This window comes from Benincasa hispida, chromosome 9, assembly GCF_027475165.1.
Source record: "Benincasa hispida cultivar pf3 chromosome 9, pf3_genome.v1.1, whole genome shotgun sequence".
NCBI lineage: Eukaryota > Viridiplantae > Streptophyta > Magnoliopsida > Cucurbitales > Cucurbitaceae > Benincasa > Benincasa hispida.
Window position 1 is genome coordinate 15,624,233 of NC_143486.1, and position 19,472 is coordinate 15,643,704.

General features: G+C 36.5%; 2 protein-coding genes across 2 annotated transcripts; both read right to left on the reverse strand.

Annotated features, from left to right (window-relative positions):
* Nucleotides 1–871: 871 nt before the first annotated feature.
* LOC120085125 (Acyl-CoA N-acyltransferases (NAT) superfamily protein) lies at nt 872–1,877 on the reverse strand. The gene has a single exon (XM_039040988.2). The coding sequence runs from the start codon at nt 1,699–1,701 to the stop codon at nt 1,039–1,041; it is 663 nt and encodes a 220-aa protein (XP_038896916.1). The 5' UTR covers nt 1,702–1,877; the 3' UTR covers nt 872–1,038.
* An 11,254-nt stretch (nt 1,878–13,131) lies between these two features.
* LOC120087012 (F-box family protein with WD40/YVTN repeat doamin) lies at nt 13,132–17,601 on the reverse strand. Its single transcript, XM_039043853.2, has 9 exons — nt 17,141–17,601; nt 16,802–17,011; nt 16,291–16,345; nt 15,952–16,050; nt 15,597–15,700; nt 15,079–15,168; nt 14,570–14,709; nt 14,052–14,136; nt 13,132–13,652 (listed from the first exon to the last, which is right to left on the reverse strand). The coding sequence occupies exons 1-9, from the start codon at nt 17,296–17,298 to the stop codon at nt 13,292–13,294; spliced, it is 1,302 nt and encodes a 433-aa protein (XP_038899781.1). The 5' UTR covers nt 17,299–17,601; the 3' UTR covers nt 13,132–13,291.
* Between the last annotated feature and the right edge of the window lie 1,871 nt (nt 17,602–19,472).

The window sequence follows — 19,472 nt, forward strand, 5'->3', positions numbered from 1 at the left end:
GGGTGGGAGGACAAGGAAGATTGCATAAAGCTATCTTATTATTCAATACTAAGATGAATGGTGCAAAATTTTATCTGTGTGCTTGTCACAAAAACCATATTCTTCTTTGGTGAGAAGAAAAAAAGGTACGTTGAATCGCATACATCTTCAAGTACCCACTCGTTTAAATAAATTTGGATTTCACATTTCTCAAATTCTAAACTACCCACTGAACATCAAACAAAAAGTAGCAACTAGCAACATATGATTTATGGTGGAAACAATTATCCAAAAAAACTTCAATCCTAAGAGGGTGTATGAAGAGGCACAAAAGGGCTTTCCCACTCCCTCCAATCGACAACAAAATCAACAAGAAGATAACAAAACTCGAATGAAACAGAAGTCTAATTCATCAGGAACATGCATTCTATCCTAATATTGAATGTATAAAAGTTTAAAGCCAACCGGAACAGCTTGGAAGTAAAACACCACTTCCTTACTTCCTTACCTTTGATATTGAATGTCCAAATCCCTTGTTGCACTCGAACAAATATATAGAAGTTTAAAGAACCACCACATAACACTCTTCGCCACTCCACCGTCTTCAACAATTGAAGTGTTTGCCACCATCTTGATTCGCAGTATGCTAAAAAGAATCAAGATTCATCCTACTTGCTAAAGACTTAACTTGTCCAACAGTGTTTGACACCATCCACATAATAAATAAATTCCTAATGGAATTAGGGAAAAGGCAACCCAAAATCCAGAGACAACTATAATTCCGTAGCTTATAAGAATTCAAATAAGTATCACGGTGCACAATACCCAGATACAGTTATCACGTAATCAAGATGGCAAACACAATACATTCTAAAAGAACAATAGAAGCCAATTAAGCAACAACTGAATCGGATATAAGTAGTTTCTCAGCAAGTGTATTAATCAACAACTGCATCGGATAAGTATGTAAACAAACAAGTACTGAATATCCACAATGCAGAATTTATAAATTCAAGCCACATACGATTTATCCAGTGAAAAAAAAAATTAGCCCCCACCTCATCCAGCTTTCTCATTAACCTTTGAGGAATCCAATTTTGAAGCATTGCCCTTTGACTCTGCTTTTGCCTCAGCAACACTCCCGGAATCACCACCAGAACAACACCCACCACCATGCTGATGCCCGTGGCCGTGGCCGTGGTGGTGATGGTGGTGATGGTGATGATGGTGGTGATGGTGATGTCCAGCGCCATGAATTTGCTTCCCTTTAAGCTGCTTCCTCATATCATAAGCATCTTCACCATCGGCGTAATACTTCGCCTCAATATCATGGATCTTATATCCTAAAGTCTCGGTATATAACTTGAAAGCAGCCCTGTTACTTTTCCTCACATGAAGGGAGACATATTCCGCTCCATAAACCTGTTCCATGGCATTTTGAGCCGCGTTCATGAGCTTAGTAGCTAAACCGAGCTTCCTATGAGTACGAAGCACAGCAAGGGAGGTAATATGGCCATGACATTCGTTGCTTTCTTCTTCCATTTTAGCCAAAACGTAGCCGACGATCTGGCCGTTGTAATCTTCAGCGACGTAAAGTAGTTGAGGCCAGGAAAGAATATGGTAGAAGTAGTATTTCATCTGATAATTCTCCGGGAGGCAAAAGAGGTTGCAGGCCTGCATGGCTAGAAGGTCGTTTATGGTTGCTTTGCGTATGCAAACCATGGCTGAGCTCAGTGATCGGAGAGGAAAATTAGGGTTAGGGTTGAAGATGGAGCAGTGGAGATTGAAATCGACGATGAAGAAGAGGGCGCACACACGGGAAGAAAAAAATGAAATGCTGTCAAGGGTGTTTCGGGTATTTGCTCTTTGGGCCGAGAGGATTTTGGCCCAAGACTGTAACAATGAGTCAAGGAATCCATTTACAGTTCATTTTTGCGTCACATTTATGATTTGAATTTTTTTTCAAAGAACTTTTATTATTAATTTTAAACAATTTACCCTTTTTTCCATTTATTTATATCCATTTTTTTATATTTTTTTTCAAAGAACTTTTATTATTAATTTTAAACAATTTACCCTTTTTTCCATTTATTTATATCCATTTTTTTATATAAATTACCCTGAGAGAAAATATGTTTATTATGGAAAGAGAAAATATATTTAATATGATTTTTTTTCTTATTTTTAATTGGAGAGAAATTTGCTTTTAATATAATTTTTTCATTTTTAATTGAAGAGAAAATGTATTTAATATATTTTTTTTTCACATTTCACATATTTGGAGTTTTCTTCATGTTTGATTTTTGATATTATGTTATGTATTTCATTATTTATTTTGAGTATTATTTATTTTTATGTAATATATTTCATTGTTTATTTGGTATATATCTCAGGTATTCTTGTACAATATGCACTTCTAATGTATTTCCCCGATGTCTTATATGTATGTCATTCTAATGCAATTTTTATATGATGGTCTAACGTATTTGAGTTTGTCTATTATAGTCCAATGTTTATTTTGAGTTTGCTAATATTTTGCTTTATTATCTCATATATACCTAGGAAGCACATATACTTCTAATTATGCAGAGAATCGGTATCAGATACAAATACATCTAGATATATGGTAGATACATGTCTATGATTTGAAGTATCTGATTTTTAATTTTCAGATACGCGTTTCTGCTTCCAGATATGTGAAGGGGATACGTGGATCATTTTTTTTTTCAAATATAAGCCCAACCCAACAACCAATTTTATTTTAATGCATGTTTAGGAGTGATTTTAAAATCATCAAAAATCTTCTCTTTTTTTTTCATTTTTAAAATCACTCGAAAACACACTTTTAATTACTTAAAATTAATTTAATTTTCAATTTTACGCTTTTAAATGTAATTTTCATATCATCAAAATTAATTTTGAAGAATTAAACATGTTTCGTGGTGATTTTGAAAATGATAAAAGTGATTTCAACCCTTTCAAAATCACTTCCAAACATAAAAGTCCACTTAAATTGAGCAATCCAAAATAAAATAAATTAAAAATGATAAAACATATAAAAAAAATTAAAAAACCCGAAATGTAATTAAATCTTCATTCTTCTCTTCTCTCTCACTATTTAAATCATGATTCACACCCCTTTCATTCTCAACTTCCTTCTTCAATCTTAACTTTCTACTTCTTTCCTTTTTTCAAGTTTTCACTCTCTTTTTTAATCTATTTTAATATAACTTAAAAGAAGTATAATAACAATTAATTAGACATTATATATATTATATATATATATATATATATATATATATAAAACGTATCTTTAACGTATCCATATCTTAGTTTTTTAGAAATTAACGTATCGTATCGTATCGTTTTCGTATTTATGTCTATGCTTCTTAGATATATACTATAGTTTAGATTTATGTTTATTTTTAAATACACGTTAGAATAATGGAATATATTATATTAATTAGTCTCGTTTGTTTTGAGCTATATATTTTGTATAATTTTTCATATATACTCATGTATATTTAATTATTTTGCAAATATATGCCTATATTATATGCTACAATTAGATCAATTTATTAAAAAGAAAAAAAATCATGGAGTTCATTTTCTGAAGCTAGGGCTCTAAAATGTGTTAGTAGTCTTTTCCCCTACAATATATATACATATATTAAAGTGTATATTTGATATATATTATAGGAAAAATTGTATGAATTTATAACATATAGTAGAATATCACATACTAACTATATTTAAATAACAATATATATTAAAACAACAATAGTAGACGGTATTACAGCCGTATCTATATATATTTGTAATTGAAGTTGAAAACAAAATATACAAATACATTCAGATCCTTCGTCTCCATATTTTCAACCTCAAACTAGATCGACCATATATATTTGAAGTATTTGAAATAACCTGTATATATTTGAAATAAACCCAAATATATATGGATTATTTCAAATAAACCTGACCTGCCCAACCTTTGCTTTAGTTTTGCACATGCCTTTGTCAAATGCCTCATCAACGCCAGATCTATCCCCAATTATGTCGTTTACCTATTAGATATGCATATGTTGGTCTACCAGAACCTTGTGCCACTCATATTCACTGTGTCGCTGCCCAAATTTGCCTACCACAGCACCGTCGTTCATCGTCGGCAACCTCCATCAATGTCGACCATCGTTGTTCATCTCTCACCATCCATTACGCCACCGTCGATTCTTCTCGCCAACATAACTGACCATTCATTGCACCGCTGTCGTTCACCTGAACTGACCATCGCGCTAGCCACTTACGACTCATGCCAAAGAGAGAGAAAGAAGAAAGGAGAAAGAAATAGGGGTCCAATAATTTTCTTTTTTTAAAAGAATAAAATTGTCAATGGGCATACGAAACCCTAGCTATGCATGGAGAGATACACAAAAATTTAGGTTTATTATTATTATTATTATTATTATTATTATTTATTTATTTAAATTTTCGAAACTCTCATATAAGCAGGGTCTATATAAAAATATTAGCCCATTAGGCTATTTATGAAAAAATTGTGAGTTTATGCCATTAGTATAATTAAGCTATTAAATTGGGCCATTAAGTCTAATTACAAAATTGTCTTAAACTCTTTTTTTTTTTTTTTTTTTTTTTCATGAATAGTCTAATAGGATGGCACAAAAATCTAGCCCAAATGTCTATATCACCCCACGAATTTCAAACATTTTGAAAAATGATATTAAGAAAAAATAGAAATAAGAAAAGACACATTTGAAAAAATAAAAAAATAAAACCATATTCATACTACTTAAATGACTTTTCCAATATTCATATGAAAAAAAATATATATAATTTCACATTTTGAAAAATAATAATAATAAAAAAATAGAATTAAGAAAAGACACGTATGAAAAAAAAAATATATCATATTCACACGCTTGACAATCATTAATAACTCGCACATAAAAGTCACTTAATATATATAAGATTTATTTGTACATTTTGTTTTCAATTTCAGATATATATAGATATATTTCAAATAATCGGAGGACACCATTTATCTTAGTATAATATACATGTGTATATAAAACAAAGTATGTGGAATATCTATCTTGATAGAAACGAGACTAACACTAAAATATGAGATATATATTATTATATAAAACCTCAATTTGTATTTGTTATAAATATATTTGGAATAAATCTCATACATATTTAAAATGACATTATATATATTTGAAATATACATTGTGTATATGTATATAAATATCATATAAGTGAAAGAATAAAATAATATTTATTAAATAACAATCCAAAACGCAAAAAAAACTTAACCAAAAATATTCTTAAATTGAAGGGATAAATATCATATAAGTGAAATAATAAAATAATATTCATTAAATAATACCCCACATTAATTACAAGATATACAGTATTAATTAAACGATTTTTTTATATATATATTTAATTGAATTTCCGATTGAATTTTTAATTAATATTAAATTGTAAGATTTTAAAACTTTAATACGAGAGAGAGGGGGTATTAAGGTTGTATTTGTCTAAAAATTAGGCAAAATCTAGTTATGAAATATATTACATAGGGTATTTGTGAAATAGGCTAAATCTCTAAAACTTTCTTAAAATAAAGTTAGAATTCACTTGTTTATTTTTTTTAAGAAACAGTTACAAATATAGCAATCATGTCTAAAATATTAGTAATATAACATAATATAAAAAAATTACAAATAGAGCAAAATTTAGATAGTCTATCATTGATAGACTATCTTACTAATAGGAATCTATTAGTGATAGACCATATTGCTAATAAAAGTCTATCGCCAAGAGACTTTGCTATATTTGCAATTTTTTAAAAATGTTGTCACACACTAGGTTATTATCCCTAAATATACTACCTATTACAATTTTCCTTTTTGGAACTAGGAATTTAGTCTTATAATCTAATAAAATCATCTTAAATAGTATAGTTCTTATCCGAGCAAACATTATCAAATTATAGAGACTAAATTCTAATTATAAATCATATAGACTAAATTGTTACTTTCTTCAAATTATAGCAACTAAATTTGTAGTTTAATTTTTTTATATTTTATTTTATTCTATTTTGAAAGAGTTTGTGATATTAGACCTTTTCTTTATTCAATATCATAGTGAAACAGAATTTTAAACTGATCTTTCTAGTAACCATTTTTTTTTTTTAGAATAGATGATATTATTATACAACAACAAGGAGGATCCCACAGCCCGGGATCAAGGCATCAACGCAACAAAACACAGGGCAACAAAACGCACACAAAACCAACAAGATAAAACCTGAACATAACCAAACATAAACGTAAAAAAAACCCCCAAACACTAGGGAGAAAGCTAGAGAAGAGAGACCAAAACCCCACAACAAAAGATAATAGCAAAACAGAGAGCAACAACAAGTTCAAAAAAAAGAAAAGCAGCTGTAACATGCTAGATAAGACCAAAAAGATCAATGCGCTAGAAAGCAACACGAGCATGAACCGTAGAGACCATAAGGTGAAACAAAATAGACACCGACCTCGAACCACCTCCATGCAGTCGCCAATTACGTTCCTGCTAGATGTAGTAGATGGAAGCATATCAGAATACACAGAACAACTTACTATGCACCCCTTTACCCGACCCCACTCGGCTCAACCAACTCAACTCGACATCCCAACCTACCACCTGATGTGACGAACCCAACTGATGCAACATATCAGATCACACCTCTCTCCTAAACCCACACTCGAAAAATAAATAATCCCGAGACTCTATACCTTTTACACATAGAAGACAACCCCTCTTTGACAACACACCTCAGCTCCTCAACCAATCCTGTACCCAACCTGTCCCTCACAGCTAACCATGCACAGAAGGAGTGGCATGAAATACAACCCCCTGGCCACAAAATACTAGCCCAAGACACCCTAGGATGACGAGGAAGCAAACTCTCCCAAGCACTACCGATAGAAAACTGACCACTAGCACCCGGTTCCCAAACCCAATAATCCTCCCCCCTCACCCTAGGCCCCACTGTCTAAATAAAACCCTAGATCTCAAGCAACTCCCAAGATACTATAGGCTATCTCCAACCTCCTTCACTATCTAAGAACTCTGATAACTTGACCTCCAAACTACTCCCTGCATCATAAACCACCACCGTAGACCCATATGAATCCAAAATTGCACCCCCTGCAACCAAGGATCCCACCAAACAAAACAAGATCGTCCATCGTCGACCATCAAATGAACCAGATGCTTAAATCTATCTCTACAGTGCAAGATAGCCCTCAAGCACCAAGACCTCCTAACCTCACTTCGAACAGTCCACAAAGACCGCCCCCGCAAAACATACGCCTCCACCCACGCCACCCATAATGATCTCGATTTAATTAAGAGAAGCTAAAGCAGCTTCATAATAGCAGTCTGATTCCATGAAGCCACATGTTTCACACCCAAACCCCCATCTCCCAATGGCAAGCACATCATCCCATGCCACCTGCGCACCACCACGACTCACCGCACTTCCTTTCCATAAATAACTACGTAACAGAAGATCAATCTCATGAGTTACACACGCAGACAACAAAAAGATACTATACCAAAACACCTGAAAGGATTGTAAAATAGACCTAACAAGCTGTAATCCAACAAAAGAGAGGGATCGCGCCGCCCAGCTTCTAATACGAGCTGTAATCCTCTATATTAAAGGCGCACAATCCACAACCCTCAGCTGACCAGCCAATAATGGTAACCCCAAATACCTAACAGGCAGCGAACCAAGAGAGAACCCCATAAACACAGCCAACTTCTCCACCTTACCAGATTTCACACCCGCAACAACACATAGAACTCTTCCCAACATTTGCAACTAATCCAGACAACCTTGCAAAATCCGCTAGGACCTGCCTCACAAACTCTAAAGAATCTCTCTCAGCTACATAGAAAATCATTAAATTGTTTGCAAAAACCAAATGAGTCAGGCCGACACGCTCACACCGATCATGGAACCTAAACCACACAGAAGGTTTGTTCAACAACCTGGACAAGACCTCCATCACCATCACAAACAAAAAGGGAGACAACGGATCCCCCTGCCTTAACCCTTTTCTACTAGGAAAAAATCCCTCAAGGGAACCATTAATCATCACAGAGAACGTAGGTGACGTAACACAAGCTCTCACCCAACTAACAAATTGAAGGGGTGTACCTATAGCCAACAATACACCAAACAGAAAATCCCAATTGACTGAATCGTACGCCTTTTGAAGGTCTACCTTCAACACACAATGCGGATTCCCTCTGCCCTCCTTGTAGCCCCCCACAAGCTCCTGACACAATAAAATGTTATCGAAAATTGACCTACCAGGAACAAACGCAGACTGGTTACCACTGATGAAAGAAGGCAACCACAACCTCAATCTTTCAGCTAAGATCCTCGAGATACACTTGTACACAACATTGCAACAAGAGATAGGATGAAACTCCTTCATACGTTCAGCTCCCCGTCTCTTTAGGATAAGAGTAAAAACAGTAGAATTAACTCCACCAGGCAGGTAACAAGACTAAAAAAAGTTGAACTGCACAATAAAAAGTTCAGCATAACATCACATAAATCATCCCCAACCACACTCCGAGCAGCTCTGTAAAAATCTACCGAAAATCCATCGGGCCCAGGAGCCTTCCCAGACTTCATCGAGAATAAGGCCTTCTGAATCTCATCCCGACTCATTGGACGACCAAGTGCCTCCACCCCCTACTCGGACAAGTTGAACTGCACAATATCCCTAATCCAGACAGTAAGATTCCTATACCCCACAGGCTGAGACCCCAAACTACCTCGAAAGAACTCAATCGCCCCCTGCCATTCTATCATGCATCGTTTGGCGAGTCCCCCCGAACATCCATAATCGTAAATAAAAACCACCACAATTGCAACGAGATCGAACACAGCGATGGAAGAATGTTGTGTTCATATCACCTAACTCCAGCCACCTCACTCTGGCCTTCTGTCGGAGTGACGCCTCCTCCAATCTAGCCACTAACCAAGACACCTCAGTTGCACGAGCCGCCTCTGCACATACTAATTCTGAGTGAGGATCCCTCTCCACCTCAGCCTGGGCAACCTCCATAACCTGCCTAACCACCCGCACCTCCTCAAATAACACAGAGATATGCCTACCAAACGAAGCACGTAAAACCCTTTTCACTACCTTCAAATTTCACACAAAGCTAACTATGGGAGACACATCCTCAAACCTTCTCCACACTGACCTGATAGTATCAATAAAACCATCAGTCTCCGCCCAATGAGAAACATAACGAAACTTAGGCGACGACTTACTCCTCGTCCCCCCTGTAGAAACCAGAAGGACTATGATCAGAAATCCCCCACTGAGCAACCCTAACCTCCGAATACGGAAAAGCTAGCTTCCACGCCTCATTACACAAGCAGCAATCCAACCGGCGCAAGATACCATCACCCTGAATTTTACTAGTCCAAGTAAACCAGTTAGCTATCACAGCCAACTCAACTAGATCTGCCTCTAACAACGTTTCATTAAATTCCTCCATCTCCCTCAAGCTAGGGTAACCTCCAAAATCCTCCGAACTACTACGAATAGCATTAAAATCCCCCATAACAACTCCAGGAAGCTACCACGAGGCACACACATCAATCAACTGAGACCAAAAGTTCTTCCTCTCGCTCACGTGATTAGAGGCATACACAACACCAATATACATCTTAGCACTAGATACAATATCCACCAAGATTTCAGAAATGAACTAATTCCCACTGACATCTATAAAAAAATCAGACACTCTTTCGCCACATCACCCAGATCCTCCCAACTCCCTTCCCACTATAACTACACACACCTCCAAGCATCACCAAACCTACCCACCAACATATCAAAGTTCTCGCGACGAACCTTCGTCTCAAGTAAAAAGGCAAAAGGTAACAGAAGAGGAAACTAGGAAATCTGCCACCACCCTACACTTAACAGGGTCATTCAAACTCCTGACATTCCAGAAACACTAAATCATGAATCTTGCAAGAAATCATACCTAACACCTCCCACTGGGCTTTTGCCCAAACTTCGGAACATCCCCTCTATAACTAACAACGGATCAAGATCTGCCTGCACTAAAGCCAATACCAGCGAGTCTCCCCCTTCATCACACAAAACTTCAAATTGATTACGTTCATTAACGTGCTTTACAAAACCCGTAATTCCCGGGGATCTATAAACTACTCTACTCCTCAAGGGTGCAGAACCCGGTAACCCACTACTTCCCCTATGCCCTACACCTTCTCTATCAAGCCACGACGACTAACCATAGTAAACTCGTCATCACTCCCCGCACCTCTATTCCCAACCACTGGGCTAACTTCTCTCCCATCAATACCCAAATCCTGCCCCTTCTTCACACTCATACGTCCCCCATTCTCTCCTAGATACCCCTCATTTACTGCCACAATACATAACTCTCGACTCTTTGGCACACTTTGTTTCTCACACATCGCCCCTAGATGCCCAAAGGAACCACAGCAAGCACACTTACGGGGTTTCCACTCATACACTACTAGAATAATAAACTCCTGACCCCGCATTCTAACAGTGACTGAAGAGGGAAATAATGAATCCCCATCCACCTGAACAAAAACCCTCGCATACAATAACCGCCTCCGCTCTCTTGTTGCAACATCAAAAGAGATCGGTTTACCCACGACACTAGCCAACACTACTCCAGTTTAATCCAGATAGAAATAGAATAAAAAACAATTCAGGAATAATACCTGGAGACCACTATCGTAATAAGATAAGCACCAAAGTGTCACGAACCATTCTCCAGCATCCAATCCCATGACTTGACCTTCTGAAATTTAAAGATAATCAACCCGTTTTCCAATAAGGTAATAGTTGGCATCTCTACGCATCCCCAAATTCTCTGAAAAAGGCGACAAATAACAGAATACGGGAGTTTGGCATCCACAAACTGACCAACTAAAGATTTCTCCCACAAACACACACCCGCATCTATAATTTCCTCATAAGGTTCAATAATAACTTTGTCATTTTCAACTAACGGAGGAATAAACTCTAAATTTTCCCTCAAATTTGACCCAAAAAGGGCCACCCACAAACTTTCACCTTTCACACCGGAACCAGACCCAACTGAACCGCACCACTCCTCCAACTGGTCTGACTTTCAACCAAACCCCCCAGCTGAACTGATTTTGAAGATCTACTCCTCCCTCCCACGAGAACCCCGCTTGTCCACCAAACAGCCCTCGAGGCTCCCAACTTCGGCCCAGCACCATGCGGCCCACCCACCAAAACCCCTTCACCTTTCAGACCTATCCCTAGTTCCTCCTACACCAAACCACTCCCTTCACCCAACCTCATCCCACTCCCAACAGGTTTACTTACCCCAACTCGCTCAAGACTCGACCCAACACCCCTCACAACCCGATTTCCTTCAGAGTACCCAACACCCTTAAGGCTTCCAGACATACCCCTCACATCCTGGACCCCAACACTCGAGCCCAACCTCCTTTGTCCAACCACTAGCCCAACTCCCTTCCCAACCTATTCTATCCTCTCAACCCGGTTACCTTCAGACTCCAAGATCAACCCCTCAACCGCCGCCGGATCATCCACCATCAACCCTCCCAACCCTCCTTTGGCCACACTCATTGTACCTGACCCTTCACCCTCCTCAGAACGATCGTCAGACATCCCAAAACCCTTTACCTCCAAAGAACGAGCACCAATCCCAATTCGATCTCTGGTCAGAGCAGCCAAAGGGGATGTCGAGCAACTCGACCTCCATTCTTCTCCTTCAATCTTAAACGTGACCGCTTACGCACCATCTAACCTCACCGTTTAATCTCACCGTCCACAGATCTAAAGTACCCCTCACTGACCTCACACCGTCCTCGCTGTCCTCAATTAACAAAACTACATAGAGCAACACCGTCAGCTAACGAAGCCACTGTCCTCACCGACCGTCCTCTGCTGCTACTGAACGACCGTAACCCTCCGCTACACACCGAACGAAGCCTCTACTGACGAAACGAAGCCTCCATTCTTCTCCTTTACTACTAACGAAACGAAGGCGGAAAGGAAGCTTTTTAATATCGTCGGAACGAAGTCAGAAGACGAAGCCGACGACCTACCGATTTGGCGAAGCCCCGAAACGGCGACCCTCGGAAGAAGACGCAGCCTTGAGAACCGCAACCCTAAAAACGGCGAAACCCGAAACGACAACCCTACCGATCTGGTCCCTGACTTTGAATGTGTCTTCGTAATTGTATGTCGATGAATTTATTCAGAAGGCCCAAATCATGATTGGCTCTTGCTAGCAACCAATTATATATATATATATAATTAAGGCTATCAATTTAATGTCAATAATCTGTTTAAATTTCTTAAGAAGTCAATAAAATAAACTAAATATTGATACTTTTTGAACACGGACATAATTTTTTAGATATTAATCTTTGTCACGTCTACTTTCTTTTCTTTTTCTATAACGAGGAGAATGAATTGTATTTTTTATTTCAAGATTAATATTGTAAGCACCATGCCACTTGAACTAGACTTATTTGGGCTTTTTCATCACTACTTTCATATTAAAAAATTGTCACAAGAAAAAAAACCGATGGTTAAATTGGGAAAGACTTATAAAAATTATACAATATAGACTAAATTGAGAATTAATCAGAATAAAAACTAACATTTTAAAAAGAAGAGTAAAATAGTTATTTATGACGAGGTATGTATATATATAAAAAGAAATTTCATTCAAAATTAGAGAAACGATTGAAATGAGATTAATAGGAAGAAAATCAATTAAAATGAATGTTTTGCCATCCTAAACTCTAGTTAGTAGCTAGATGTTAAAATTCCCACCCTCAACCCTTTGAACTTGAAAGAAAAAAGAAAATTAAAATGAAACATTATTAATACTATTAAACCATCAATTACATAAACTAACTCAAACAAGCATAGGATGACCCATGAATTATCCCTAAACATAGCTTCAATTTACATATATTCAACAAATCTACCATTTTTTTTTTTAATTTTCATAAAAGTGAAATTCGCAGTTGCATTGACTCCAAAAATTTATCCCCATCCATTGAGTTGAAATATGTAAATTTTAACTGAAAGCAAAGGTTCTATATAGTCACAATTTGAAATTACTCATCATAAATCATAGTACAACCATATGCAAATATGTACAGTTTAAATAAAGAGCATAGGAAATAAAATTAACTTTGAAACTTCCACAATCTAATGAACTTATCATTGTGCGTTGTGGCTATCTTGTTCATTCCAACGGCCAAGCTTGTGATTGAAGGTCTATTCCTTCTGTTTATGGCATCAATAGGAGTCTCATCTGACAGTCTTTTCCCTATCCTTTCTTCGACAGTTCCGAGACTGTTTTGATGTGTCGATAACAATCTACTATCCATAATACAACATGACCGCACTGTGCCCGTATTCTGATCTAAAATACGTAGAATGCCATCTATTCCACCAACAGCCAAACTTGACCTGTCATTTTGGAGATGTTGCAAAGAATATACGACGTTTGGGCTCACTCGGGATTCCCATAAGGATTTCATCATCCTGAGAAATGTGCAGAACTCAATGAGTATATAATTTGATGACAGCGACTAAAGTAGTAAATCCACACATAACATGATCTGAAATTAAGAATATCCTAGGCAGCAAGAATTGTAGCATCAAAACTTCTCTTCGCTTTAGTATAATTGAAGGATAGAAGTAAAGAACCTCCGGAATTCTTATACACAATTTCAGAAGAATTTTCATTTTGTTTCACTATTCAAACAGCAATGGAAATTCAACCATTAAGTTAACCCCCATGGGATTAACAATTAAAACGTCGTAGTTGCAAAGTTCACAGCAGAAAATTGTTTTCTGTATCCATTATCCTTTAATTGTTCAAGCAGCAAACTGAAATAGGTCAGGGCAATTGAAGTTACATCTGAAGTTCCTTTTAATTACCTGAGGTCCCAACAATAGACATGGCCGGCAGTTGATCCCGCGAACACTAAATGTGAAGAATCGTTGTAACACAAACTCCTTATCCCTGCAAAGAGAGATTGTAGTAAAACATACACTGCATTTAACACAAATTGATCCAAAAAGAAATATTGTTTTTACACATGATGAAACCTATTACACAAATCATCCTGCAGCTAACATGAAGGGAATTAACCACAAGGAAAGCTATGGATGTTATCCAATTGAAAAGCAAAATGTGATAGTGCCTTCAAAAGAATGCTAAAATAGCTAACTGCAATGTAAACCACTTGGGACTGATCTCGAGATGTTAAATTACAAAGCCTGAAATGCTTCAATTCTTATCTCTAATTCAGAGGACTATTTGTCATGTTATATTTTGTATATAGTAAGTCTGTGACACACAAAAGTTTAAAACGAGGAGATAAAGAGACGAGAATTGTTCAAGAGTAATACTGCCACATGCATGGAGAATCTGAAATGAAGGCATCAGATATAACCTACGGTATTTCTTGATCTGAGCATTGCCACCCGCTGATCAGACCGAAGACCCGATACTCCAATGTTTCCAAGTAAAGAACCACCAAGTATGAGCTGATCATCACTCACACATAAGCATGTCACTGGCCCAGGAAGCATCCTGCAATGAAAATTAACAAAATTGGTATGGAAGCCAAAATAGAACATGGTATGTCAACCATTTAGGAAATTCAAATAAAACTACCCACGCAATAAGAAATGCTCAAAATTAGTTTTCCATTAACCTTTGATTCACATAAAATATAGATTTAAACATTCTAATGTGAAAATGTCAGCAACAGCGTTTGTGTGCATGGAGAATGAAAAAGTAATCAATATCAATTTCGAGTCATAGTATTTTCACCAATTCAACTTCTAATGATAGCTCCTTTTGTCTGGTTCAGTCATTGCCTAAACTTAGTCTGTTAGTAGCCCCTGCCCAGAGAACAGAAGGAAAGATGCAATATCAAAAATATTTCTCCCGTTTTACCTGATAATTCTAGAGCATCTCCTACTGTACATGTCAAATACATGAGCTGTTCCATCTTCACAACCCACAACAGCCTCTGCATCAAAGTAACTGGAAGCAGAATTGGAAGACTCACCAATAAAATCGATTGAAAATCAATTGAGAAGCAGTTTAAGCCTATAAATGATTGTGGAATAGAAAATATTGAATAAGTTTATTTCCTAAAAGCAAAAGGCTAAAAATAAAATTATAATTATATAGATCTTTAGATGCTACTGTTTCTTATGCCTCTACTATATATTAGATGGCACAGTTTTTTTTTTTGTAATTGCCTGAGTTTTCTTTTCGCGAGAGGATCTCATCCTCTTCAAGTCTGTTTAATTACATTATTCAACAGTAAATTATTTATATTTATTTCAGGGAAAGAAAGTAAATCTTCTAGAAGATAAATTCGAAACACGTTCATAATTGTTGTAAATGTCAATGATACTTCAGTGAAACTTAAATGATTTTAACATAAAAAAGTTAAAGCCACATACCGCATACACAAACCCTTCACAAAAGTACATTCACGTGAAGGAAATATACTCCTATTCCCACTCCGACTCCATATGCACAACTGTCTGCCAACCAAACCAACAATCTAGAACAATGGATTGGAAAATTAGATTCCATTCACCTAATATCAGTTCTCTATTGGGAAAAGAATAAAGTGTATGATTCCAGCCAGAAAAGTGCTGAATTATTTAAGATTCAAAAGACAAAAAGGAAAGGATTGCATATATGTATAGAAGGATCTCTCACCTTTTCCTATAGTGTACCATGTCTTGTCAAAAGTTTTCTAAACAAGAAGTAAGAATTTCATCATATTTATAAGAGATACGTTGATATTACCTTGCCCATATCAAAATCAAAGTCAACTAATGGCACTTTCTCAGGAATTGAATATTCTTCTAGACATCTAAATTTTTCTGGCGACCAAAGTCTCATAACCTGGAATTGTAGCAACATCTTTTAGTAGAACCAAGTGACAGGTGAGGCATCACAACAAGCTAATATCAGAATTGTTCAAACTAAGTACATCTCTCTATATCTATCACCCACACACTTGAAGCAAATCTCTCTCTAACACATTTGCTTCTTTATTCATTTATCCCTTTTTTTCTTTGGGTGGCTGGGACAAAGAAATGCATTCAACCAAATTCTATCAAATAGTAGAGCAAGAAGCTATACTTTATCGCCCACTCCTGTAAGAATTAAGCCCATCTTCATTCGGCATTGTTCAGCCCTATATAAAAATCCATGTCACAGGAGTTATTACGCAATGTGCACACGTGCGAGCACACACACACAAACACAATGATGCAAATGTTTGTGAGAGTGTGAAAACATTTATCCTAATCCAATTATGCTTCTATTCATACAATAATAATAATAATGATAAAGCTACAAAACAATGGAGAAACATCTTATCAAAGTATTTTAATCTCTGACTGAAGGGAAACACTGAAATTATGTTGATTAGAAAATTTGACATACAATAAGATGTCTGAGGATAAAGAATCCTCAGCTGTAGATAAGAAAACACAGGACAGTAAAATAAGGAAACGATCTTATCTGATACTTCAGCAATCAAACTCCTAACTTCAGATGCTCCATAACAAGTACGTCTAATGAACACAAGCAGTTTGTAATTCATAAATAACATCTTAGAAATGACCAATGTCCATCTTGCCAAAGTTACCTCACTGAATGGCCAATCCATTGAGAAACTCTTATGCGACCTTCCTTCAAGGCCAACTTGTGTCGTTCCATCGCTATTTCCTCTAAACATTCCAGCAATGGTTTCTCCAAAGAAAATGATACTTCGGAAGTACTAGCGGTGTTCATCTCCTGCTTCTGATATCTCGAGCAAAACGTTCTCAATATCTCGGACTTATAAATAGCATAATTCCTTCAAGCACATTCAAAATTTTGTTAGAGATATCAAATTAACAGGAAAAAGAAACTTCAAATACATCAAAGAAATTCACTACGCTTTTGTTCTCTCTTTTTCTCAGAGATAGAAAATGAAAAAGAATACCAGGATTTACAAACAACTGAGCATCGAACCAAGTCGAAAAGGTCAAGGAACGAGAAAATTATGCACAGGATGTCGTAGCTTAGGGAGTGAACTGGTTTTGCATCAATATCACTCCGTCTTCTCGTCGAGGACCTCTCGGCAGCCGGTGGAGGAGTCATCGCCGGCGAATCCCGTCAGCCGTTTCACGGACGGAGACGAATTGAAGCAAAACGCAGACGTATGCAGAAGAAGGCCGGTGGCTACTTGGATGAGAATCTGTGTGGGCTTTGGATCTGCTGATGGACGAGTGCTTGAAGGCCCATTTGCCGTGAAAAGTTTAGATTTATTTAAAAAATTAAAAAAAAATGCAAAACAATGATGAAATTAATTTTATTTAGCAAGTACAAAGGCGAGTGATTTACAAGAATTTCTCTCTCAATACACAAATCTTTCTTTCATTAACTTTGTTCATCTCACATCTATCACTTATTTTTATATTTTGATCATGCAGAAGTTGAGAGCCATGGTCTTTAACCCTTGTGTAATCTATTTTTGTAATTTGGACTTTATTTAGATTGATTAGATTCAATTTTAAGGATGTTTTTGCTAAGAACAATTCGACTTTCTTTTAAGTAAGTAAAATTCTACTTGTTGGGTTTATTTGTTGTGGGTTAGCATTATAATTATCTTAATTGCGTTCTTGAATTGTATGTGTTCTCTGGATGATTAAGTATGTTGTATTATTGTAGTGATATTGTATTGACTAGCATACTGAAATGTTATACAATTTTGCATCAGTTGAGATACCTAGAGTTTGATTTCTTCAATCATATCTTTGTCTTTGGCAACTTGATGTTGATGTTCTTAATAGAAGTCTCATAAGCTAGTTCTTGAAGTGGATTATGCGCTTTATTTTGTTTATTAAGAAATTTTAGTTTCAAAGTGAGGGTCTGAGTCGTTTATTTACATTACCGAAATCTCACACATTCAAATTTCTAGAGAAATGACAAGATTTTTTTTGTTACTCCTTTTGTTTCTTGTTTATCTTACTACTAGTTTATTAAATTTTAAAATTTTTAGATTAGGAATGTGATTCTTATTTGAAAATGTTGTTTCTCAAGGAACTCTTAATGAAGAGCATCCATGAGCGCGTTCGGATCTTTCCGATTTTATTGTGACCAAAATTACCCCACACACATTCTATCAAACAGTTATGCAATTTACACTAATTAACGGCATGCTTTGATAAATAAAATACAAGGGATTGAGTTCACATACCAGTTGAAGACTCTTTTCAATTTCGAACGCAACGCAACGGAAGAACATCTACGTTCTCTATCGCCCAGCAAAACAGTTGGCTACGGCAGCACGATCGTCTACACGAATGGCAACAACACGAATAAGCACGACCAAGCAGAAGCGGGGACGACACCACCACTTAGAGCCCTTGTATTCTCGGAGTGAGAATCCAAAGAGTGGTCTTTGTCGAATTTGGTAGAGGTCGGAGGAACGGGCTGATCGTGTAAACGATAAGAGAGTAGGAGAGAAAGCTATCGTATAGCTTATGCTTATTGTTTAGAGAAAGCTACACCATCATATAGGTTTTACTAAGCGATCGTTTAGTAATAGGTAAACGATCGTTTAAAAAACACGGAACGTTAGGTGATCGTTTAGGAAAGCTAAGCGATTGTTTAGAGAAAAGCGTGCAGTTGTTTAGACGCGGGTGTGCGATCATTTAAGCGATGAAGCTCTATCATATAGGCTCTCAGCTAAGCGATCAAAACGTTTTCACACCAATTTCTATTTTTTAAAAAAACTTTTACAAAATTAAATAAATTTTCATTTTATTCTTCGGTTACAATAACCGAATATTAAATTTCCCACTAATGCACGATCAAGGAGAAGATTTCGACCAATTATCACATAATTAACCAATTTGATTAATATTTATATCTAATTCCCTCCAAAATAATGTATCTCATACATTTAGCCAATTATATCATATATAATCAAACTCCCTATTGTCAATTTGAACATTTCAAACTGACCCAAAAGCTGATTTTCGACTTTATCCAAGCTACCTAAAAGACCTTATGGACCTGTGGCTCGAAGCTCCAATGGTACGTGAATAACTGACTAAACTCTCTAGCCACGAGATCCACCATCCGTTAACTGCCCGACATTCCACTGAAGACCAACAACTGAACTTTTCTTACCACAGATATATTTCTGTGTCCATCAGATATAACCAATCATGAGTACGATGACCCTTCATAAATGCTCATAAGTACAGTTGGGCCAATTTACCATTTTGCTCATGTAGTTACATATCACTTCTTAAGTACCACTGATT

Coding starts and splice junctions, on each gene's coding strand:
- LOC120087012 (XM_039043853.2), bottom strand. CDS start 17,298: ATGACTCCTCCACCGGCTGCCGAGAGGTCCTCGACGAGAAGACGGAGT. Junction 16,051..16,290: donor TTACAGGAGTGGGCGATAAA/GTATAGCTTCTT, acceptor CTACAATTCCAG/GTTATGAGACTTTGGTCGCC. Junction 13,653..14,051: donor GTCTATTGTTGGGACCTCAG/GTAATTAAAAGG, acceptor CACATTTCTCAG/GATGATGAAATCCTTATGGG.
- LOC120085125 (XM_039040988.2), bottom strand. CDS start 1,701: ATGGTTTGCATACGCAAAGCAACCATAAACGACCTTCTAGCCATGCAG.